The sequence below is a fragment of the Stigmatopora argus genome, chromosome 3 (genome assembly GCF_051989625.1).
Source record: "Stigmatopora argus isolate UIUO_Sarg chromosome 3, RoL_Sarg_1.0, whole genome shotgun sequence".
Classification (NCBI taxonomy): Eukaryota; Metazoa; Chordata; class Actinopteri; order Syngnathiformes; family Syngnathidae; genus Stigmatopora; species Stigmatopora argus.
Window position 1 is genome coordinate 11,811,018 of NC_135389.1, and position 27,000 is coordinate 11,838,017.

The 27,000-nt window shown below is 37.3% G+C and overlaps 1 protein-coding gene across 1 annotated transcript in view; it reads right to left on the reverse strand.

Annotated features, from left to right (window-relative positions):
- Window positions 1–27,000, reverse strand: part of cdh13 (cadherin 13, H-cadherin (heart)) — a 155,483-nt gene that overhangs the window by 71,692 nt on the left and 56,791 nt on the right. The window contains exons 3-7 of the mRNA XM_077596184.1: window positions 22,365–22,576; window positions 15,573–15,671; window positions 10,188–10,193; window positions 9,939–10,091; window positions 2,638–2,782 (exon numbers count right to left, since the gene is read on the reverse strand). Coding sequence (XP_077452310.1) covers window positions 2,638–2,782; window positions 9,939–10,091; window positions 10,188–10,193; window positions 15,573–15,671; window positions 22,365–22,576 — 615 coding nt within the window. The remainder of the gene's footprint in view (window positions 1–2,637; window positions 2,783–9,938; window positions 10,092–10,187; window positions 10,194–15,572; window positions 15,672–22,364; window positions 22,577–27,000) is intronic.

The window sequence follows — 27,000 nt, forward strand, 5'->3', positions numbered from 1 at the left end:
CAAAGCAACAAAGTCAGGCAAGTGAACTTGTAAAATGTTACTGACCAGTAGACCAGCAGGGCTTTTGAGTGAGTTGGATCTCTTCTGTGGTGTAAAAGAAATGTTTTCTTCACACCACATTTGCGACACAAGACATGTTTTTCAGCACAAACGTTTTCATTCACACTTCCATTTGTTTTCCTAAATTAGGCAACAGATCTGACACATTATAGCAAAATAAAGATTATGGTCCTCTCAGTTCAAAGCTTCTTTCTACTTCAGAGGAAAGAAACATGATCATTTTACTACCAGTCCTCTCATATATCGGACGTCAATCAACGACAGCCATTGCGTTAATGAGGACAAATGATAATCTGCTCAATCTGGTTTGTTAGTGAGCTCATGAGGCGCAAACAAAATCTATCATGCCTCCCTTCACAGTGGGATTCTAGGCCTTAATCATCTATTATGAACACAAATTAGTCTGGAACACCAAAGGAAATTGCAGACTGAGTTATTATTTTCATTTATACTCAAATCATATCCAATTACATATATGTCATTTAGATATTCACTTCTCAGCATGGTGCCACCAGAAGAACATTAAACGGAAATGTTGAAAACATTATAGTTTGATCAAATGATTTTCACTGTGAAAAATAACTTGACAATGTGTGCGTGTATGCGTGTGTGGTTTGCCTTCAAATTAGATTACTATTAAAAGACATTTGTATTCAATCTCCATTGTATTGTGCCACTAGTTCCACTTGCCTGTACTAAAAAAAATCATTTCTTATCAGTGTTGAAATGGAAAATGACATTTGTGGAGAGAAAGGTGGAAGGATTAGGAGTGCAAAAAGGCAGCTGAAGAATATTGGCAGTAGTATGCATGACAATGCACCAGAAACAAAAATCCGAAAACCCACAGTGAGGTGAATGGGAAGGAAAAGACAAAGGGGGCAACGAAAAGAATATGTAGAAGAAAAGTAAGAGTGGAGGAATAAACATAAGAAGAAACAATTTGTCTGTCTTTCTTATCGGCCGGCACAGAAATGTCACTGCTCTGTGACATTCTCTCCCCCAGCTTCCCGCTGCTGCCCAGCTGCAACTGTATTCACTCCCAGCAGGCTGCTGCTCCACGCTAATGCACTGCACTTGCTCAACTGACTGTGGACACAAAATGACTTAAAACTCTTAAAACTAATCTGTAATGTACATACAGTAGAGGCCTGCAATTGCAGGGTGAAGAGCGAACACCTGCAGGGTCAATCAACTGACCATGCCTAATGTTCTCTTCAGCAGCACGCTGTGCACACATGGAAGCTGTAAGGTGGGATAGAGTCCCACATGGGGTTTGATTGCGAGTGCGATTGGTTGTAATGTGTTTCTGTAAGTGCTCTACGACTAATTGGTGACCAGTTTAGGGTGTAGTCAAGTTTTTCTCTACATCAGGTGGGATAAGCTCTATGACAAAGATTAGTGGTGTTAAAAAATGAATGAATGAATGAAAGAAGACTGAGAACACATTTATTTATAACCTCACTTATGAGGGGGCACAACTACCACCTACCTAAACATATAAAATGACAAATGGCGATGGCATTGACATCTGAAAGAGGCATAAATGATACCGTGCTGACAAAATGACAAAGGTATATAAAAGAGATGGGGAACATATATATTATTTGCTAAAGGGGAATATTTGAAAAAAGACTTGCATGTTGATGGAAAATGAAAGTCAGAGTCAGTTTTTGGCAGTTAGTAAAATTCTTGATGAGAGACAGTCATTTTAACCCAAATCCAAATTCTGAGAAACTGTCAGCTATATTACGTGACTTGAGGAAAATGACACCCTAGACAGATCCCCAATTATTTCAGAGCATGCAAAGCGAAAAAAAAAACTTTTCACAGTTCTATTCACAGCGACGGGATGAAGTTAACAAGTTCCGATAAAATTCTCTTGGGAAACCTGTCATTTATAATTCAAGGTCTAATTTGACAAAGGTGGAATTTTCATTAATTAATTCATCATTCATACCGCTTATTGTAAGAATTGCATGGATGCTAGAGCCTTTCCCAGCTAACTATGAGCATGAGGAGACACACTGGTACACTTTTGTGTTCTATTGAAGACCACAAAAACACAAACTAACATCACAATTTTTCAATTATTTAATACACCAAATATAGCCACTTCACACCCAATATATAACCGATAGGTTTGAAACATGAAGCCCTAAACTATACGCTCTAACTTGCACAAGTGCTGAAGGAACCTGAATTCATGAGGATATTTTCCACAGTTTCAGACTTGCAGTCCCCAACAGGGACATGAGACGCTTTTTTCAACTCTACCAATCTGCTTTATACAACCAATACGGGGGTACGCTCAGGACTTCTAAAGAAACTTTGATGGTGTTCTGCTTTAGGACACGATGTAGGCCATGAGACCCAATAGTCTTTCAGCAAGTCTGTCTTGGCAGGCAATTGTATAAGATGTGCATGTCTCTTGTGAGATATGTTTGTCTCTGTTTTATTATTTAGCCGCACGAATGGGACTTGAACACCATCCGCACAATTTCCACTAACATTCATAACTAAATCAAGTGGAAATCATTTCATGAGGGTTATAACTCGGTAAAATGCGGCATCACCTACCTATAGGCGATCCCTCGAGAATCTCCCCAGTGTAGCGCGTCTCTCTGAAAATGGGCCGGTTGTCATTCTGATCAATGACAGTGATGACGAGTATAACCGGTCCCTCAACGAGATTTCCATTTAGGTCTGTGGTTGAAACTTCCAGCTGGGAAGAAGAAAATAAATGAACACAGTTCATTCACAATCATTTATGACAAGAGTATTTCATTCATTCATCGTACCATCATTGATGATGATATACGTCCGTTCCATTGTATATGAAAGAGTTAGCAGTGATTTTCCATTTAATCCATTTTGACTGGAAAACCTGGCCTTCAATGATCATGTTTCAGTTTCACTGACCTTGCCAGCCCCACCCAGCCACAATGAATTAGACATCTCTTGCCGTCAATGCCAGTCAAAGAGCTAATTAGGGTGCACACATACTGATGCAATTTTGTCCCATTTTATAAATTGGCCCTTTCTCGATGCCTGCAAGGGTAGGTTAAATAACTTGAGTGAACCTTTTGATCACACACTTTTATACAAGTGTGACCCCAGATTGAACTTTCAGTGAAAAATGTTAGGCTTATATTTTCTGGCATTTAGCCTGGATTATTGCATTTCATCAGTTTTGGTTCAAAGAAAATGGAGGTCAGTCAAGCTCATGTTTTAACAAAGCCAATATGTGACTGTTCCCATGTTATTACTTTTGCTTCATTCGCCTCTTGTTTAGATTTAAGCAGATTTAAAGTCAATAGTACCCACGTAGAGTCTAGTACCGGTATTCAGTTCAGGATACGCACTGCAAGCTCACACACGATAAAAACAATGTAATTGTGCCTACATATTTTTCAATCAAAACAAAAACCCACTCATTTATACTTGCATTTTAAATAAAGGGGGTTTTCTGGTGAAGGTTTCTTTCCATCAGTATTGTTTGGGCGTTCTCAACAGTATTTAATAAATATATATTTATATTTTTCTAAGATTTTGCTTTATTTAGAAACCCACCAGTTCTACATTTGGCTGGACCTGGGATCAAACCCTCGACCTCAGAACTGCAGGGACAATGTGATAATCACTCGTCCACTGTGCCGCCCATAGGAAATTATGTAATGAAAATAAAAAAAATACTTAATTAATTCATGTAAATACCATGACGAGCTTATATGATTTTACCCTCATTGAGTTTGACTTCTGAAAGGGCTATTGCTTGTCTAACTATCTTAATAATTTAAGGCTGAGTATCTTCCAGATAGGTTTAAAGGTAATAAACTGACTAAGACAACTATACAAGTAGATCGATTGACTCAGGCTAGCTAATGGTGCCCTGAGCGCAAAAGAAAACTCTAAACATGGTGGTAAACCATTATTTACAGTCTTACAGTTTCTATCTGTCATCTTTCATCACAGATCTAGTAGCATTATGAACATCTCTACATACAAAATATTCAGGTTAAAAAAATGCCTCAATGGGAAAAGTTTGTCTCAGGATACAAAAGAAATAAAAGTTAAGAAATGCAAGGTCTCAAAAATTCAAACACAGACCCTCGAAATACCCTCTCTTACCATTTGTTGTTTGAGTGCACACTATCACACTGCCATGATCACTGTGGAACCAAAGGCACTTGGGACAATCGCACATGACTGAACTAATTATGTCAGGCTATGGGTGCATAGCATGATATTTTAATTATCATTCTGCACCTATGCGACTCTACAGGAAATGTGTTAAATTACAACTGGGCAACTGCGAATAGGACACAGGCATGCCGAGAATCTGACCAGAAGTGTATAAATAATCATAAGATTGTCCTACAGAGTGAAAAGTGAGAATCTGTGGAACTGCGCCCCCTGACTTGAAGCAACGTGGAATGTCAATGAAATATAGCATACTGTAGGTACAGTACTTAAAAGGATGGCTCTCAATCTGTAGTTGTTCACTGAATTTAATGAACACCTTTCTTTACTGACTAGTTCACTCTTGAGGTAATTATGTTACAATTATGAAATATTTCTTAGGAAAAGTTGCACTCTGTGTTTGCAATGGAAACATTTTGCGGTGGAAAAAAAGCTCTGACTTTTTTCCTCCTAATGCAATGTGCTTCCTTAACAATAACTTGAAAAGGGAGTAGCTCATTACAAAAACAAGTATTCTTTTTGAATGGGCACTGCGAAAAGGATAATGGATATGTTTATAACACAACATCCTTTCTACTGCACTCCTGTCTTTGACTCGATTTCCATTCCACTTAGTGTTCATCTCCCACTGTGGCAGAGGAGCTACCCTTTTGTCCTTTTGCTGTGGAGGTGAATTAAAAGGTTCTGTCTCTGTCAGTCATTTTCTCAAGCACTCTAAGGCAGCGTCATAGGTGAGTTTTACCCATCACTCCCAAAAACTCTTATAGCTCAACCTTTATCAGAAGCCAGTGTTCTCTCCTGTCCAACCTGTCATCTAAATTTTCAGCGAAGGAAAGGATTTTCTTTTCCTTTTACAGTGGTACCTCGACATACGGGCACCCCGACATACGGGCAATTCGAGATACGAGTAAAATTTTGAGCAAATAATTATCTCTAGATACGAGACAAATTTCGAGATACGAGAAAGCCAGGTCGAAAAGAGAGGCTGTTTATAATTTTAGCGCACTGTCTTTTTTGCCTCATCTCTTTCGTGTATAACAGATATCTATGAGCACTGGGCGGAGCGTTGCATTTTTTCAGTGTTTTTTTTCCCTGTCACGCAGCGCGAATGGCGGAGCGATCGCTAATACGAGGAGTATATATTACTTCTCGTTGGCAAGTGGTCGTGCGTTATCCTACAAAATTAGAATTAAATTTAGTGTAAAGTTAGATTAAACTTATTTTTGAGGGTGTCTGCATCGTAATCCAAGTTCATTTAAATTTGTTTATGTTCTGAAAGGAGCGTGTTGCCGTCCAAAAAGAGCCCATCCCCTCTCCGCCCTCTCTCTCTCTGTCCGTCTCTCTCTCTTTCCCCCCTTCGAAATCCGTATAATTTTAGTACTATTTAACACATTTGAGTAATATTAAACCACTAGATATGTGTTACTTTGTTAATAGATGGCGAATTAGAAGAAATAAAACATTTTTTCCAATCCAATACTCTGTTTTTGGTGTTTTTTCAGAGGGTTGGAAAGAATTAATTTGTGTTTTAGTTCATTTCAATGGGAAACGTTCGTTCGAGTTACGAGAATATCGACATACGAGCTCCGTCCCGGAACGAATTAAGCTCGTACCTCGAGGTACCACTGTACTCTCAATTTCCTGCCTTAGAGAAAACAAAGCAATATTTCCTTTCTTTTGTCAGTGCAAGTCGAAAATGCAATTACAACAATTAGAAGGGTAACTGCTTTGTAAAAACCTGTCCTAAGGATGGGGGAAAATGGTGTTGGTTGTCACATTTTTTGCTCTTTCATGAATATCTTCCTGTTAACACACCTTGGAATAGTCATGCATTTATTGAAGACAAGCTTAGCATCTTGGGTTGGATTTGACTTTTTGATTTTTCCAGAAATTTATTACCAATCAATGATGGCTTGAGTCCCCCAACTTGTAAATTTGGCTAGGTAGCAGGAAACTAGATAGCTAGATAATTTGAATCCAACATATATCTCGGTTGTCATGCTTCTTACACTTTTATAACTTGAAATTTAGTGTTTAAATGCACATGAAAACAACAGTGAAAACCTTAACCTTTTGAAATTGACCTTAAAAAAATAATTGCCTCTCACCTCAAAGTTAAGTGACACTCTACACTAAAGACGCTATAGATTTGCTTTATTACCCCAATTTTGAAAATTTCAATGTGGTTATTGTGCAACACCGCCTTGTGGTGGTTGACATAATACAAGCAACAACCAAATCGTCTTACATCCAACCTGGACCATCCCATCTAAACTTGTCACGAATCATAAAGAAGCAAAATAATCACATGTAGCCCGAAAAGGCTGTACACCATCCCAGATAATTGTCACTTTATTGAAAGGAGACATGCGTAGTAAGACGAATGCTATTAAAATTAAATTCTTCCTTGTGTAATCCATGTCCTATTAGCCAGTTCTAAATCTTTAATTGGCAAAGTGTATGCTGCCGTGACCTTAAAGCCCGTGTTTATCATTTTAAACCTGTTTTAATGTCGGCACCAAAGTACGATAGGGATGATAAATTATGCAAACGTGTTCACTGGCTCACTAGCAAGAGATGCCTTCTTGAGATTATTTGTTTGGTGTGCTGGCTTCTTTGACAAATCTTATCTGAGAGATATTTGTCTAAAATTATTAATTCATCACATCAGGAGAAAAAAATACCACTGAACTGTCAACAACGATAAAAACAGCCATTCTTGGGATGAAGGAAGGTTGAATACAAAGATCTGGTGGTAAATATGAATTTAAAAGAAAAAAGTGGAGCTCTTTCATTTAGCTAGTGAGATAAAAATAAAAAATAATCCATTTTGTAAGGGTATTGAAACATACTCTAAGGTTCCCCTTGGTGTATTCATGGTGTTGAGGTTCCTTAAAGGTTCACAAACATCAGGCACTGATTGGATCGTTTGGTGGGATAATGAAGAAAAAAAAATTGTTGGTCTGCTTTGCATGCAAAAGTCTCAAAACCTTACAATCTGCATTTTCTTCCCATGACATGATTTATGTGATATCACCAAAACCATTTTAGAGGACGTCAATTTATCTTTCATTCGATTATTTAAAACCTAATAAAAAAGGAGACTGTGACCCATGTCAAGTCCAAAGAAAAACTAAGCTTATTCCTCCCACAAAATATGACAAAACTGCTATTATCCAGCAGGCTACTTCAAATCTCATTCCTGTTATTACAGTTGTATGTGTGGCCATCGAGCAGATCATATGCTGAGTGAGGCCTTTCAGCGCTCATTGTCATTGCTTGCTCAAAAGATAACATCTCAATCCTCACAGTGGGTGAATAGGTTGAATTTGCAGCTTAAAGCCCAACCCTGGCCTCTTACTGTTCAATCATGCTACCTGGGCGCATGCTGCACAGCGGTGTGTCTGTAGCAGGGTCTAAAAGGGTGGCCAGTGGGAGGGAGACATCCCCCAGAGTTCTATGATCTTGACCACAAGGAAAGATGAAATGTTTAGAGGCTTTGACAAAGATCTGAAGTGCAAACCTGGCAGATTTTACTTGAGTGGGTACAAATTATGAATATATTTATAAAACTTTCATGGAAATGATGAGAAAACAGAAATTTATTTGAGAACCTGGCATGAAGTGATAAGTCCAGTAACATTGAAATAAAAACGGATACAGAAAGTCATTAGCGGCCGCAATGATTCGAGTGCAGGTCAAACTGAAGCGTCGTGACGGACGGCATGCTTAGATGGAAACCATTGCAATTATGGTTTCTACAGGTCTGTTTTCACAAGGAGTGGAACAGTGTGTGGGTTGTGCTCTATCTATTGCCCACATACAGGGACTAAGTGCACACTAGGCCTATTTCCTCTGTGTGCAGGGCAGCGTATCGTGAACTCTAAAGTCAAGGAAATTATGATCCAGTCAAGCAGAAAAGAGGAAAGGGGTTCAGACAAACATTCACACTTGCTGCAAGTACAAATGGAGTGTGCTTTAAATTGGCATGCATAGCCGTTGTTAATGTAATTCATGTGTAATCATAAAATTGAATCGGTATCAATGCCTAATAGGGCTCATAAACTCTACTGCGGTCCCTCTATTAAGATATGAATCTTCTGTATTATTAAAACGAAAGCCAAGCCAAGTCACTGCCTTTTGTCACCACAGAAAAGACACGTACTAAAATAATTTTTAAGTGGAACCAATTCTCTATTTCTTTAATCCTTTATTTTTTCTTCTAAGAACCCTCATACTCTTTCATATGAATGTAAGACATTTAAGTAAGCAAACATGTTCATTTACTGTGATTTGCAATCAATAATTCCAATTTTTCCACCAATAACACAGTTTGCGTAATTATCCATAATCTGTAGTCTTCGTAGGGAAAAATAGAACAATAAATTAAAATTGTGGTTCCATTGGATTGATAGATCTTATAAATTATTTTAAACCATGAGACATTTCAAAACTCCCAATTCATGTGCTTTTTGAAATGAGATGATTTTTATGATTAGATCAGTGTGACTCCACTCGCTGGATGTTGTGATGTGACAGATACGCTATAGCCAAGCCAGAGTTGGGCGTCTCTTAGATGTGCTGTCAAAGGACATCTTAAGGGAAGATGATACTTTTCAAATACCAAGATGTAGCATTTAATATTTTGACACTTTTTATCATCTCAACTCTAAATACAAAAAGAGCTACAACTTCCAAACTCCCCATTATAGAATCATTGAACGCATTTCTAGTCCATACTTGATTTTTTTCTTCAATGTCTGACAAAACTTATATTTGTTTGGACAAATATCATGATACCAACACCAATCTAACTGCTTCCTAGTTTGTGTTTGCCGTTGATTGACAGAACAAAAAGTCTTCCCTGATATAGAAAATTAAGAAGTTCTTTCATTTTGTAGCTCTTACAGGCTGTCCAGATGTTATTATTGTACAGATAAATACAAGTGGTAATATATGCTTTAATTTGGCTGTAATGATTCCAATCTAGAAAAAAATAGTTTTCGTAAAGAGTAACTAAAATCAAATCTGTTATAGATGTAAATAATATCCACCTTGTCTTTCCATTGTTTTGTACTTTACTGTATTCCATAAACAATTTATTGAGACCATCGGGTATTGTAGATTCATTTTGACATCATCAAAATAAATATATCAAATGAATGTAGTGTTTTAATCACATTTGGAACCATTCGCAAGCAGTGCAACTTAACTCTCGCATCTAATATGATTGATAACATCTGCTAAATGTGAAATATTTATGAAATGGCAGGTGAAGTACAACCACAGGAGGCTTGCTGCTGATGTGCAGGGTAATAGCACTTATACGAGCCCACATTTCATTTTAACCTTGTACTCCATCTTGCAGCCAACTTTGGACTGATAAGATTATTCAAGGTTTGAGACAGAGATTAGCAGTTATGACAGACGCAAGTGAAACCTGTCTAAAAATGTATATCTTACTCCCAATATATGTGGATATCAGTGGTTTCGGGCTAATAATGTTAAAGCATTTTTAATGTTACAAATGACCTTCATCAGTATTGCTTCAGGAAAGGGTTTGAATACTTGGAGGCACACATTTATATATTCAATACCACATTGAAGTACGTTTAATGGGAGGGTCTTTCACTTTTGCAATTTTGAGTCGAAATGCAGTACCAAGGAAGACAACTGACCAGATATGAATCGATGACCTCTCGGTCCAGTGAGCGAGTGACTGACACATCTCCTGTGTCGATGTCAATAGTAAAGAGACCTTTTGGGTCCTGGTCTGCACCATGGCCCGTCAGTCGGAAAATATGATCCCACGACTTCTCTGTTGAAATCACCTGCGGGCCGGAAAGGACAATCTGAGCTTTAGGATGTTGTATATCCGGGATGACAGCTCTGAGTGTACAGAAATACATTTTGATAGATGTACTCACATGAGACTGCAGTTGCCAGAACCATCCATAAGCAGGCCATTCAGACAAAAAGAAAGGGAGAGAAAGAATCTCAAGTTAAAATAAAAAATTGTGAGTGGTCTTTCACTTTTGCAATTTTGCAAGACCAAAAAAATGGCATCACATTTAGCATTTAGCGCATACAAATGGTTAACAAGTAATGATCAAAAGAATTCTGGAAACATCATGTATACACGAAAAGTCGGTCAAATTTGAATTCTATACGTGTGCTTCCTGTGTTAAGTTTTCAAAGTCACCCAGTTTGGTTGAAATGTGTGTTCTACCAGAATAACGAGACTGCCATTATGCAATGTTGTCCTCATTGTCCTTATGGACAAATGTTTGTGTAAGACTATGTGTTATGATCCGGGGAAAGCATGACGATTAAATTCCAGTAACCAATAATAAACACAAACATTTTCAAGATGACAGGTTGACACTTCCTCATTAAGGAATTCAGGGTGAAAAGGAGGCAAATTAAAAGAATGGCACCAAACCCGCAGCAAAGAAACACCAGCATGGAAATAAAAATGCTTCAGTCAAATGAGATGTGAACGTATTACTTAGCTGACAGCTCGAGAACTTCACCGGAAGCATAAGTTAGATGCCAGGGAAAGTTGAGCGTCATTACATGATGGCGCAGCAAGAGATGGCAGACACAGTACAAATAGCAGCCTTGACATCTACACCCTGCCTGACTGGAACAGGTGGCGGCAACTAAACATGCATTCAGCGCCTTTGTCTGTACTGAATATGTCTCCCACTGCGAGTGGGGCGGTGACGCAAAAGGGAAAGAGATCCCTTCACCGCTATTACAACCACATACCATGCCTATCAGATCAAATTAATTGCCAAGCAGACATGAAAGGCAGTGGTGGTAGCGGTGGGGTGTTATTACATTAATATGACAGGAAGAAAGAACACTGAGAATGAGAACCAGAGCACTGTGTGTACTTATAGCACTTGTGGTAAGTAAGAATATGCAGGCATCGATGACAATATTTGATTGAAAAAGTTCCCCTGGGACACTAGCAGTGCAATGTATGGGTGTATGTGTATGCCTATGTTGATTTAAGTGTTGGATTCATGATTAATGAGCAATCAAATGGGAGGCTTGAAAGATTTAAAAAAAACTAAAAGTGTCCTGGTTAACAGTTCATGCTGCTGTGAAATAAAAAACTAAAAAAACAGTCTTACTCCCAAATGAATAGTAAATTCAAGATGGACAACAATTGTGCTTGATGTTAAATATATTATTTAAGAAGCATTATGTAAGCCCGGTACCCAAGAATGGTACTTCAACTGGTATTTCAATAAAGGTTTAAATATTAAAGTCTTTTGCATTTGGTTGCCAGATAAGCTCTTCGACCTAAAGAATCATGATGCGCTATCATACCAATATTGAATTTTAATCAGAAAAGACAGAGATCTAAACTACAAACTACAAAGTAATGGTAGCAATGATCATGTAAACTTCTAGAATGTGTCGTCTACAATTTCGATTACATACCAGAAATTTAAAAAGTACACGAAGCAATATCTTCAAACCGAATCGTCTGAAAATGAATTGGAACGAAGTTGCACAGATAATGTGGATGTTTTTTCTATGGGAGAATCCCCGAGTACCCGAGGAAAACCCACAGAGGCACGGTAAGAACATGCAACCTCCAAACAGGAATCTCAGAACCCACCGAGGATTGTGCCCTTGATCTCAGAACAGTAGGGCGGACGTGCCAACTACTCTTCCACGTACCGCTAGTAACCACACAATATCATAAAGTTATATAAGAAAATATATACTATATTCAAATGAGGATTTATGAGTTTTCCTACAAGATAGGGCTGAAAGTATGCGTCAATGCCTACAGCTATGGAGGATGGTAATGGCTCTGTGCATTGGCTTGCTAATGGAAGAAGTTAAGAAAACAGAGGCCTTCATTAGGTCAGCGTCTATTCTGGAGTTCTCAGCTGACAAATCAGGTTTTTATTTTTCTTTATTGCTTTGCCCCGCTTTTAAGATCCGCTCATCATATTGCTTATCACCACTTGCTCCAGGCAGAATTTGTCATTTGGAACAGCCGCAAAAGGAACAAATGAAAATAAATAAACAAATGCATAAAAAATAAATAGATAAATAAATAAATGGTGGATGTTCATGAGGGATGGTGGGATTGGATAACCTCTTTGTCTTCCACAGACAATTAAGCAAATAATTTACTGGAGAACAAATGAGGAAGCCAGAGGATGCTTGTGTTATGGTTGTAATAATTCCCAATATAAGTTGCTTGCTCTGTGTTTGGAAGATACAGGCTGATCATTCTGGCTGATTGTTGTTAATGCGCAGACATGCTAAAAAAAATAAGTACATTTGGTAAGAGCAAATAAAACCAAGAAAACATTTCTGTTTATGGAGAAAGAGTAAAGAAAAGACAGGCACGGAGAAACAAAAAACAAACCAGTTTTCAAAAACCCTTAAACTCTAAAATAGACACTATTTATAGGGATGTCACATCAAAAGCTGCAAGATGATTTATGAGATAAGACCGAAGCTTGACATTGTACATTGGTATTTTAAATCTGATTTTTGTTTTTGATTTGCAAGGCATGGGGTAGGCCTCGTTTAGGCAAGGAAAACGATTTCTTACTCTTTGACTGAAAGGAAAAAAAGAAAATGTTGAAAGCTGTGGTCAGGTTTTTTAAATGACACAGACATTTCAGCATTTTTCCCCCATCCAATTTCTAAAAAAAAAATAAAAATGACACAATCAGTTATTTTATTCATGTGTCCTAAACAATCAAGTAATAATCAAAATATTCCCAACACTAGCAGGAGGAAGCACAAATAACACGATTCCTACTCTTCTCTTGGGACCTGCTGTCAGAACACTATTCGCAGGCCCTTTTGCCCCCACCCACTCACCCACAAGACTCCCAGCTGGAAATACAGAGCAAATCCTACATATCCCATGACAGTCACCCACCCATCTCATCTGCTCCTTATTGCTAAGTTAAGGCAAGATGGAAAAACCATGAAAAATGAATGTCTGCCTCCAAGATGTGAATGGTTGCATAAGAAGATGGAAGCTATTCGTGTGGAAAATCAGTTCACCATGTCAGAGAAATATGATTTCAACTTGATAAAAAAAAAAAACACACACACATTTGCCTGTCCTGCCAGGAAAAAAAATAGGATGACAGTACTATATAAGAAAATAAGAAACATAGGAGGAAAAAAAATGAGTGAAGAGGGACAAGAAAATGTGATTTGGGGCATTCACATTATTTTTTCATGACGGAGTCATTAGCTGGAACTTAAATGGATACCGCGGTTGGGTATACACAAAAGAATAGCCTAAACTTAACTGCTGACTCCGATGATTCTTTTGCACAACCTTTGAATTACTGAGTCGAACTCAAAGTGACCACCTTTCAATCCGGTGGGTTTCAGCTTGTTAACGCCACACTGAAACAGGGGGTTCAATGATTGAGGTGCAAGGCTCTGGTGATATTGCTCTCTTTCTGTGGTGTCATTATCATAAATATAGCTGAGTAAGTGATAGCTTTCATGTCAGAGCACTGGGAGAATCCTCAGTGTTCCACCTTATCTGAAACAAACAAGCTGGAGACAGTAATGGGCTATAGATTTTATCAACAGCATACACAAATGAAAAGTCTATGCAAGGTCTAAAAATTGAAAAGAATGCTTTGCTCTCCAACCTCTGAAAGGAAATTAGTTCTTTTGTTTGAGGAAGACCTTGACAGACAGTAACACACAATTGGTCGATGTCTTAGCTATAATGAAGGAAATAATGTTCCAAATGCTATGCTTTGTGATTCACAACTATGTTTCAATCTAAGGGAGAAAAATCCAAATTCAAAATTTCAAATTCAAATTAAAATAACTTGGGGCGGGTAAAGTAACTACAGTTGCAGTAAATTCATTCATTCATTTTACAAAACGGCTTATCCTCTCAAGGGTTACTTGGGAGCCTATCCAGCTAACTCATAAAATGTAACTATATATGTATATGTACTATATGTATATGTAGTATATGTATATGCATATGTAGTATATGTATATATGTAGTATATGTATATGCATATGTAGTATATGTATATGCATATGTCGTATATGTATATGCATATGTAGTATATGTATATGCATATGTCGCATATGTATATGCATATGTAATATATGTATATGCTTATGTAGTATATGTGTGTAGTATATGCATATGTAGTATATGTATATGCATATGTAGTATATGTATATGCATATGTAATATATGTATATGCTTATGTAGTATATGTGTGTAGTATATGCATATGTGTGTAGTATATGCATATGTAATATATGTATATGCTTATGTAGTATATGTGTGTAGTATATGTGTGTAGTATATGCATATGTAGTATATATGTATATGCATATGTAGTATATGTATGTGTAGTATATGTATATTCATATGTAGTATGTGTGTAGTATATGCATATGTAGTATATGTATATGCATATGTAATATATGTATATGCATATGTAGTATATGCATATGTAGTATATGTATATTCATATGTAGTATATGTATATGCATATGTAGTATATGTATATGCATATGTAGTATATGTATATGCATATGTAGTATATGTATATTCATATGTAGTATATGTATATGCATATGTAGTATATGTATATGCATATGTAGTACATGTATATTCATATGTAGTATATGCAGTTGCATATGTAGTATATGTATGTGTAGTATATGTAGTAGTGTATGTATATGTAGTATATGTAATATATGTATATGTAATATATGTATATGTAGTATATGTATATGTAGTATATGTATATTCATATGTAGTATATGTAGTAGTGTATGTATATGTAGTATATGTATATGTAGTATATGTATATGTAGTATATGTATATGTAATATATGTATATGTAGTATATGTATATTCATATATGGTATATGTATGTGTAGTATATGTATATTCATGTGTATATATATATATATATTCATGTGTATATATATATATATATATATATATATATATATATAATACATACATATACTACATAGAGACATATACAACAAGAGTTAAGTTGAACAAGACATTGAACCTCCAAAAATGGTGAGGCAAGAAAAACACTTGAGTTGCACCAACATCTGTGCTTGGCTTGCATGTCTGTAGAATACATTTTCTGCATAGGTTGGGATTCAAGTGTTGTTTATATGTAACATATGTAAAATGCCTGTCAGGACTTTCTACCTAAACGGATAAACAAAGCTAAAAATAAGTATTTAAAAAAAAAGAATGAATGAGGTGTATTGCAATTTAATAGGAGGTGTGATGTTTTTCTTACCCTGCCAATGATCCTTGGGAATGGGGCTCTCTGGTTCTCAGTGACAATCATTGGAGGAACCAGCAGGGATCTTTTCAATCTACGTGAGAGACCCGGCATCTAAAAAATAGAAGATGGATAGTATAGAATATTAAACTGTTGCAAATTAATTTAGAAAAAAAGAAAGACAGGAAATTGCCTCCAACCTCAAAGAGGTTATTGAATGTGTTAAAATAATGATTTAAGTTTAATCACAAAGTTTAAGTTTAATCATCTTCAAAAACTAAAAACATTTGATAACATTTAAATTGTGAGAATTAACGAACCCAAACATTGACTTCAGAAAAAATAAAAAACAAAGAAAGTAAGATTTGTTTGAATCAAAGACTTACAAGAATTTGGATAGAAGAAAAAAAAAGTGTCAAGTGTTGTGAGGAAATATTAAAGTTTGCTTTTATTGTATAATTGGTATGCAAACAGTAATACCAAAGTACCAACTGATACAATGTTGGATTACTTGCACACATTAAGTAAAGTTTTATTATTATTACTGGAATGTCCAAAAGTGAGTAAGATCTTTGAACCCTGAACAATATTTGTAGTTTAAAAGCAAAAGCGCCGACAATGGACAACGGAGTCCCTCCGAAGCTCCTTTAGCAATAGACTGCGGCACCCTCATTGCAGGAAGGAGCGCTTCCGCAGATCCTTCCTCCCATCAGCTGTCAGGCTCTTTAACAAAAAAATGGCTGTGTGTTAAGACCTACCGTATGCATGCATGTACATTTATGTGTATGTATGTATGTATATATGTCCTAAGCAACACGCTTACTTAATTATATATTTATTCATGTATTTATTTCTTGACCTACTTATTACCTATCTATTTATGTCTAAAATGCCTTTCCTATTCCTGCATCCTCACCCTCTTGCCACTGGAACAACGAAATTTCCCGAATACGGGATGAATAAAGTTATCCAATCCAATCCAATCCAATGTCGTGTTCCAGCACAAACAATCTTCCCTTTGATGTTAGACTCCAAAAACAAAAGAGTATACATTGGCATACACAACAAGATAGTGATGGCTCAGTAACAATTACTGCAGATGCTTTTGATAAAGTGCTCAAGCCGAGGGAGCCATTGACAGACTGGAGCTCTCCAATAGATGATTGCATCCACTAATTTCATCTTCCAACCTCCTGCTGAACAATGAGATGCTTCCCACATGTATGGAAACACACTATGACTTGGATGTGAATGAAAAACAAAAAGAATCACCTCTTTTGTTGTACAAACAAAAGTGATACAATTTAGACCTGCAGAAAAATGTTAAGCCACCAAATCATATTCAGGTTTGCTCGCCTTACATACCAAGTAGTTCTGGGCTAAGAACATTTGAAAGAATGTGCGTCGGCCTCACAACTCTGGGGTCCTGGGTTCAAAGCCAGGCCATGTCCATCTGTGTGGAGTTTGCATGTTCTCCCCGGGCCTGTGTGGGTTTTCTCTGGGGACTTTGGTTTCCTCCCACATTCCAAAAACATGCATGGTAGGCTGATTGGACACTCTAAATTCCCCCTAGGAATGGGTGTGAGGGTGCACGGTTGTCCTCTGGCCCGGAGTCAGCTGGGATAGGCTCCAGCACCCCCGCGACCCTAATGAGGATAAAGCGGTTCAGAACATGAGACGAGATGAGAATTGAGTAAATGTGTTAAGGTAATGTGTCATTATGACTTATTATTAGAGTTTTCTTGGTCATGCCACGCCAGCCAGTTCATTAACCACATCGGCAAAAAAATATATCAAAGGATGACCTTTTTAAATGACGCCATAAAAAACAATACTTAGAAAAGGAAGCTGGTGTAAGCATCTCCTTACAACTCAATTCATTTCTTCAGTTGAGTCTCGACAGGGAAAAGTTCGCATGTTGAACTGGATCAACGACCTTGAAAAAAGGAATTGAGATGCACGATTTTAGTTAGAGTGGATGCATTAACAGTGACACATGTAGCCTTAATGCATTTGAATGGGGCAAAAGATGAGAGTTTCCTGCTCATCCACTCCTGCTGACTTGGATTAAAAAAATAAATTGTCACCATTGAAGTGAAAGTGAGCAAATGTGACTGCTCAGGGATGGCTGGGCTCTCAAGCAATCGCTCACTTTTGGTGGAATGATTGTAAGTGACAAATCTAGCCTGGACATTACTCAGGTCTTTAGTGAACATGGGATGTGAGTGGAACATCCTTTCCCTAAAACAACAATCCCTGCTTTTCTTCGTGTCAAACAAAACATGTTCACTTCACATACACCCCTGCAAAACGTGTTATATTAGTTATCTACCTCAAAAGGTTGCTTTGACCTCAGAGTTTGCTTAGATGGGATGTGTGGTGGTTTATTGGGTGCACACATTGCCTAGTGCTGTTTCATTGGCATTTAGAGGAATCCATCAGGATTTTGAAACACTGTATGTATAGAAAATGACTGATAAGTGGGCAGGCTGAGAGATTTTAGAGTGTGTCCTAAAAACATGCCTCTTTTTCTCTCCTTGTATTGTTAAAAGAAGAAACCTAAGTTTGACTACATTTTTCAATGCTAAAAGAAGATATTTGATGAAGTGATGCAAGCAGCATTTCTGTCATTTCTATGCATCTACCACCTTTTGCCTTATATATTTGAAACCCTATATACAGTACAACATTGTATTCACCGCACAGAAATCAATGGGAGTATAAATGCAGAGGAGTCTAATGAAAAGAAAAAAAATCTAAGAAAAAATACAATTAAAAGGGCATTAGAGGTAGTTTCAGTTGGTGCGTTCGGGACTCAGCTTTCTCAACAGTGGTTTCCATATTTTACCTACACCATCAGGTGGCTACGTTTGCCACAGCAAATTGAAAACGAGCAGGCAAGAGGGAAGAAGTAGGTCATTTGTTTAAAGCATCTCCGTCATAGAGGGTAATGGTGAGGCTCAAAACCGGCCAGCATTCGTGCCACCATTTGCTTTACCTCACGCTTCCGAACCCTTCCAAAGGTCAGATAAACAAAATGAAATAGTAATCACGAACACAGCCAGAGCAGAACCAGTCCAGATATACAAGTGATCTATGAAATGGCCACTCTTATTAAACTCGTTGAAGTATGACCTTCAAAATGTCAAAAAGAAAAATATTAAACTGGACATGAGACTGTTAAACTGAGTGAGATGATAGCCCTTTAAGCACAGGCTGTAAGAACTCCGACCTAAGTCTGGCGGCCAGGGATGAGTGCGTCAAAGTCGTGAAGCAGAGGTCTCAGCTGTGACATGCAGCAAGTATCAATGAGATCAAGAGACCCCATGTTTTAGTGGCTACATGTTAAGGTCACTGTCTGACACTCTGGACTCTGAACTAATTAGTAATTGTGAAAATGAGAAAAAAGTTTTTTTAAACAAACACCTTGGCATTAGGCACTAGTCAAAGTAGAATGGAGGGATCTCAAACAGCTGAGATTATTCAAAGACAAGATGGATATAGCACCATTTCTTCTAAGGCATTTACAATATGTTTTTGACCATTTGTGTTGCATTGACCTATGCAAAATGAACACGTTTTTGTCAGACTTGACAGTTTTCTCTATAGGGATTTCAGACGCGATTTTACCGAGTGTAAATCAATGTACATATTTCATGAGTAAAAGAATGTAGTATTGTGCCGCTTTACTATTATTTTTATTATTTTTATCGGTATTATCTACTAACCACACCTGCCAGCATTTTCCTGCGAAAGCATTTTTTGTTCGTTTGTTTTTATACTGTCCCTTTCACAAATAAACTCAAGGCAAATTTGAGTTCAAGGTTACTTGAATGTGCTTTAGAATGACACTTTGTGTCTGAAAAATATGTGACATCCCCCATTTAATAAACTGAACTCACTAGAAAAAAATGTAAAAAAACAAGTTCTTTCATTCCTTTATTTTCCTAAATGAAAAATAATTCGGATAATTTGTGTTATTCGTGCATGCAAAAGCGTGTGTCACTGTGTGAATATGTATGAGTATAGTGTATGTGTACAGGCAGCCATGGGAAAAGAAGAGCCATTTTTATCTGAGTCCGGAATGGTAGCAAAGTCATGTCCTTGTCTGTTCTGCGGTTTTTACTTTCAATGGTATATTGAGAAGTGTCATCACTCATTTCTGACAATGTGCCGGAGTCCTGCTGAGAAATGGATAACATCAAGGCCAACCCCAGCCACTGACAAGGTTGTGCAGTTAATAATAGTGGAGAACATATTGGACCTTCCACCAAGTAAAAGTAAAACTGTCTTACTGAAACATTTCATTTGCTGAGTACTAAGTCAAAGTGTTGGCCTGCAACCAACGAAGGGTCTCCCCCCGACCATTGTCCATTGTTGTAAGGACAAGTGGAACCGGAAATGAATGAATGGGTAAAGTCCATGTGACTTTTTTTCAGGGATTACAAGTAATAAAACAAGAACTGAAATGAAAATGATTCCAATATCAGTCCGCTGTTAGCTACGATAATCTTAAATTAGTACTAATGTGGGCTAATGTGTATTCAAATTGAAGAGAGCATCTGATCTTTAACACACTAGTCTATGTGACAATGCAGTTTTTATATTGCATTCAATTAAATGCTGGACCAGGCCTACCGATGGTGTAGTTGTTCACTCGCCTGACTTTAGTGCGGGCAGCGTGGGATCAATTGCCACTCAGTGGTGGTATGATTGGGAGTATCACTGGTTGTCTGTCTCTATGTGTGCCCTTCTACTGACTGATGACCAGTCTAGTCTGTAGTAGTGCACTTTTCGTCCACAGTATAAGTGGTGTTGAAAATGAATGAATGAATAATTGCTGGGCCTTAATGTCTGTTCATGCACTGAATCAAGATAGACTGCCAGAAAGTTAAAAACTAAATTTGCAAAGGAGGCATTTGTTTATTTTTTCTTTATTAATACATTTGATTCAATACTAATCAAAAGAATGTCTAGTGCTTGACCTCCTAACTTTTTCAAAATAATACATTTGGTCTTGGGTTTCATTTGCTACTGACTTTCAGCATTCTGCTTTCCACGCTGGCAATGAATCCAACACTGTAATGTTCAAAAGCCTGTAAAATGCCAAGCCTTCCAACCAAATGTTGTGAATAAGGACGAATTAATCTCAAAATAAAGACAGACAATGGGATAATATGTAAATAGAATTACTGAGTGAAATGGTGACCAAAAAAGATTATAATGTGTGGTGTTGTGCGGCGTATGAAAGATGCATTTCTGTCATACCCAGACGGCCTCAGTCAACATTCAAAGCTGGGTAAGAGGAAAATCTATTTGCCACTGCAGTATGGAGGTTTAAATTCCTTGCATTTGCAAAATAAAAGAAGGAGACATAGGAAAAGATGAATAAATGTGTTTATGGATTTAGATTATTTCACCTCTTATCACTTGTTTAATTTGAATGATTCTTGCCTTATTCCCACAGGGGAAACAATGCACTCAGTCCATTTTGGGATTGTGCATTTGTCAAATTCAAATAGATTTATCCCCAATTTGACAAATGATCTCTTTGAATTCAGACTTGAATATATAGGGGACAATCTTTTTACAGCCTCCCTTTCGCCTATGGGTATGTCTGAAAACAAGCCAATACCTCATTAAAAAAAATTCTCCACCTATCCTCAGTAAAATTGTTTCTTGTGTTAGAAATATTGCCATAGGATATTTCTATTTGGCTATTACGAAACAATAAAGAAATCCAAAGATAATATTTTTTAGGCCATTGATAGCAATTCTGATGTCAAAACAGAATTACTGATGAATCTCTCCAATTGACTCAACTGACAATGACTGAAAAATGACCTCAATTTTGACAACCTCTCAACTATGCATTCACAGTGGAGCCATTCCAGAGGTGTGGCAAACCACACAAATTATCGTCGACCCAGTAAACTATGTCATCTGTAAGTTATCAAGGTTTAAAAAGAACACTTGTTAAAGGGTTCAGTTGAGATATTGTAGAGGCGTTTGCTGGGGTGGGGATTGGAAACAGAACATGATAATATGAGACCCAAAGGTAATAGAGTTTGAGCACATTAACTAATGGGGAAATAATGTAAACCTCAGGAGAACAGTTTTACTCCATAGGAGAGATTATTGGAGACTGTATGTTAACAATTGTGTTCGTCTCTCTCCCAACTCTGCCTGATTCACATTTGACATTACTTTTTTGACGTGTCAGTCAAACACTAATCAAACAGATAAATTAGCAAGACAAAAGTTATGATTCCATGTAGATGGATGGCAATACATAAACTATAAGACGACAACTGCAATTAGCGCTTGCACACGAAGGACTCGATACACATTAAGAACATTGTCGCATAGAAACACCGACAGCGATGTCTCCTTTGAAGCTTTAACATTTACAGACTTCTGGGGATACTTTCTACACTACTTAATAGTGCGTATATCATGTTTAGGTGACAATGTATTAAAAGGTTACAATTACAACACATTTCACCTTCTTTAAAGGTCAAGCTGTCATATTTCAAATAAATTGGCCTTTGAGACTGGCACATTGTCTAATATTAAAGTCAAATTTGATTGGTTACATTCAAAGATGTAACTGCTAAAAATATTATCACCTTTGGTTCAGATTTTCTCTGCTTACATATGGTGAATCCTACATTCTAATAATTTGCTTTTCAAGTTACATTAAAGCATTGCATTCTCTTTAGATGAAAATCTGAGTACCTATTACATGAGGAATGGACATTTACATTTACTCCCCCGAAGAAATGGTTGCATCTTGTTTGGTCTTACCTTGAGAGCACGTGTCGATTCAAGCGGCAGTCCAGTCATGTCTACCTGTGCCATGTCATCTGCGTGAGCGCTGAGCCCATGAATGAACAAGCTTGGCCCGCTGTATGTCACATCTTTCACGGGTACTAAATTAAGGTTTTCATCAACATGGAAACTGCTAACAGACACCTTGAAGGCCACGTCTTCATTTCCGGCACAGTCATCGAATTCAACTGTATAAAGAAAAATACAAGAGGAGATTGTTAGATGATCAGTTAGAAAAGTAAATGCTCTTTCTGACAGTAGGCAGTAGCAGGCAGGACAGTATCCCGGCCAACCATGGGCAACAGGTTGGGGACACCTCAAATCGGTTTGCCGGCAAGTGTTTTTTATTTGTTTTGTTTTTCCCAACTTTAAGCCACATGCCTTGAGGTTGGGTTTGGCCTTATTCCAAATTCTAAAAATGTTAACACAAAAATGATATCATCCCCTCACATAGAGACATAATCATTACTCTAAGTTTCGATGCACATTGACTTAAGGGGAGACAATAGCTTTTGGGGAGAGGGTGAGATAAGAATCATAGATAGAAAGCGAGAACTGTATCTCTCTGCAGGAGGGCTTCATGGGATATAGGATTTTTTGGTCATCTACCACTTTTTTTCTTTGCCTTGCAACATTACCCAGATAGCAACAAGTTAGCACCCAATTACAAAACAGGAGAAACTATTTTTTGAATAAAATGGACCACACTGGTTTTATTTTCACTGTCAAGAGGACCCATTTGTTATTCATCCAACCCTCCCACTGCTGTTTTGTGAGAACAGTGACTTAGAACACCTCAATCAATTCATATGCTGCCCTTATTATAATAGCACCAAGTGCGCAGTGCAGTTATGGTTAATGCTAATGGACCTTAAAATTAATAGTCTGAACTGTATCAGAGCACTCATTTAGTACACTTAACCTTTGTGACTGTTTTGTCGGCTGTCTTTTATCTCTCCGACTGCAGACAATTTAAAGTCATCCCTCCGGACTGATTCCATTTTTGCTTGATTTATTTTTTATCCAGACACACCATATAAGAGAATATTGAGCGATAATGAAACACAAGTGAGCAGAGAGAAATTGAAGGCATAAGTACATACAAGACATTAAGCAATTCAAACTCCAATCATACTCTTGTAGCCAAGGCTTAGTCTCAATATTCAACTGTTACTTCTGACTCAACATTAGATAGAGATTAATTCTTAATTCCCATCCGCTTTCCAAGCCCGAGATTTATTTCAATAACACACTCTATAGAGTCGACAAATTGCAGTGCCAAACAGTGTTAGTGCCATTTCAAAGGAAGCCAAAGAATGTTTGACGGTATTCTAATGCTGTCAGGTTTGGAAGAAGGGGGTACTGGGGTCTGGTTTCCAAAGGGGAGCATGGTGAGCTGGCAGCTTTGAAGTCAGACAACAATGACAGAACACAACTTAGCCCACTTACCACCAACACGTTGGCTTTCTTTTCATAGTGCTTGCCCACGCAACCGAGCAAAACATGGATTAGGGTCACCGAAATCCCACATTGAAGGCAACTACAGAATATAGTGTGCAAGTATTTGAAAGTTGAGGATTAAAGTTCACTTTGGGTCGAATCCTCCAATGAAGACTGAGCATCATAGACTTAAACAATGGAAGATGTTTTTTTGGTGGGGATGTACCAGTTTGGTTCTATCAAAAGGACAAGCTCCAAGTAAAATGTCATTATGATATACAGTATTTGTCTTCATTTGTGTTATATCGAATGTACATACAATGGATTTTATCAATGACTAACTAGGCACAGGATGAACTTCCCATCCATTTAGTTTTCATAAGACACAACGTCTGTTCCCAAGAATGAAAGCATTTTCATAAAATGTACTATGAGAGGCCCGGTGAGTTTATTAGACTATACCCATCTCAAGGATGCTTCTGTTACTTCCACATCTCTTGATCTTTGTTTGATGAATGTTGCTGCCCAGCATGCTACCTCCAATTAAAGCATGGCTCCTGTTTGAGGCAGTCTGCTGCTCTTTTGTGGCCTTTTAAAGGTTGGCAGAATACCAAGTTCCTACTCGTGTGCTCTAAACAGTTCTAAAGCATTTAGCATTACCCAAAATATGTATTTTTTCATATTACATACATATAAAATCAAAACTACAACAGAGAACCACTTTTCATGGTCTTGAAGGCTTGTGAAGATTGACAAATTTCAAAGATTACAATTACATTATGTATATATGCTGCCTTCTAGCAATTTTGTGTTCTCGTCCTCTTCCCCATAAATCCTGTAACATTCCCATACTCTGACAACATTCCATCCTATGATGCAGACACATACTGTTATCATTTCTCCAGCAGCCATCTAAGATCAGAGTTGTTTTATGTATTTATCTTTTTTTAAGTTCAAATCATCACAAGTAACACTGTAAAGTATTGACTATTACAGTGTTTATTTGATGTTCAGAGATCATGTGTTAAAGGAAGAGCTCAAAAATATGGTGAAGCTGATTATCTTAAGCTGCCATTTACCAAGTAGATTAGTCATCAACAGTGGATGATGACTAACTCCACAAACAGTGCAAAGTCAACAAAAATTAGACCGTCAAATGGCTAATTCTAACCATGCATTGCTATCTATAAACATGTACAAAATTATGCTTTGTTTGCCTTGCTAAATACACTCTGATCAGTGAGCCACAAAATTCAGGTAACCCTCTTATCGACTGACTTCCTTGTGGCATATTTTAAAACTAATTATAATAAGAAAAGAGGGAACAAAAGGATAACAGCACGATTTACAACTAGTGAAGCATACTTTTCCACAATTATATTTGCCAACATCCAAACTGACAACAACACTAATAGAAACTACTAGTTTCAGTAAGAAAAATAAACCCTGCTCACAACATACCTAGTGGCAATTCAGAGTGTTCAACCAGCCTACCATGCATGTTTTTGTGATGCGGAGAAAACCTGAGTAGCTGGAGAAAATCCATGCAAGCCCGGGGAGAACATGCCAACTCCCCAAAGGAAGGTCAAGAGCCGAGATCAAACTCTTGATCTCAGAACTATGGGGCCAACACGCTAACCACACGTCGGCCCATATACAACTCGGTCTTCAAATTATTGTTATAGTAATTCTAATTTTAACATAACTTTAAGATTATATATTTCTCTTTTGTCTCTTCACATTATATGGTACAGTACAGTAAACCAACTTTATTCCTTAAGTAAATGGGCACGAAGTCATGAGCGAGTTGCACACTACAAGAAGTCTGATGTGTGAAAACCATGACTTGGAGAGAATAAATTACTTGGTAATGATCCATTATACTATGTTTGAAGGTAATCGAAGCCTGCAATAGTTAATAAGTTGGTTAATCGTACGGTAGATAAACATAAAGTCAGTAATTTCACGTGTATGTGAGCAACACATTTTATTCACTCAAGGAAAATTACAGTTACAGTGCCTCATAATAGGTTTTAATGGAAATGTGTTTCGGATTATATAGCAGGCCAGATATTTTTTAAGGTTGAGAAAAAGTTTGAAAACTGTTGTCCGCGAACAAAAACATGGAAAAATCTTAATCTTATGTTTACACAGTCAGAATATGGCCAACGTACTCAAACGGTCTGAAATAACACAATGGACAGTAAAATCCAGTTTATGTAGAAGAAAAAATATATAATAGCTGAACTCCTTCTTGACCATTGTGTTTTGCAGCATGATTTAATGAATGTGCAGCACTTCTAGATTCAGAGCTGCATGACAAGCCTGAGACGGCAGATATCAGCAACTCCAGATGCTGCGGCCACGTTGCTGGAGCACAGCCAAGCTAAATTGCTATGACTAATTTCCAAACAGTTTACACTTGCAATCATGTATAAGTGTGCTGTGTTTAATTCAATTAGTGCAATGTCCATCTCTCTGAAGTAATAATTAGAATCATCTATGTCCTGTATTTTATTTTTGAACACTGCTCCATAACATGAGGTGATAACAGAGGACAACCTCTCAGATTCAACGTATTTTTATACAATTTAGCTCCGTGTGGATTTTCATGCCATGCTGAACCTTTGTTTAATTTCACTCGTGTTTACCAGGATGCAAAACAGAAACCTTTTCTCTCGCCTGTCCATTAAGAGTTTCAAATGGTAACAAAAAGAGGTGACATCGTGAATAAAACCTTCATTATCATAGTCGGTGCTTTGTCTTGCAATAGAGATTGCCCTTTTGCTGTTCTGATTGGGAATGCATGTATTCATCTCATGCATATAGAGTTGGCTGAAAGAATTCGAGAAAATGAATATTTATTAGACCTTATAAAAGCCAACCTTAAAAAAATACAGTGAGAGTTAATGAAACCCTTCCCTGTTAATCTTTCCAATTATCACATATTAACAACTAATGGTAGTGTGAAATCTGTCTTAACAAGTTTAACACATTTAATGATCGGAACCTGTCAATACAACACATTTTTTATTTCAAGTTTCCTGTATTGCTCATCATCTCTGTGCATTGGAGTCTATGTAATTATGTACTATAAAGGGTGTGCTGAAAAGGAGTGCTTTTGTAGATATTTTTTTAATCATAAATTTAGATTTCTTTGAAACGTTGCAGG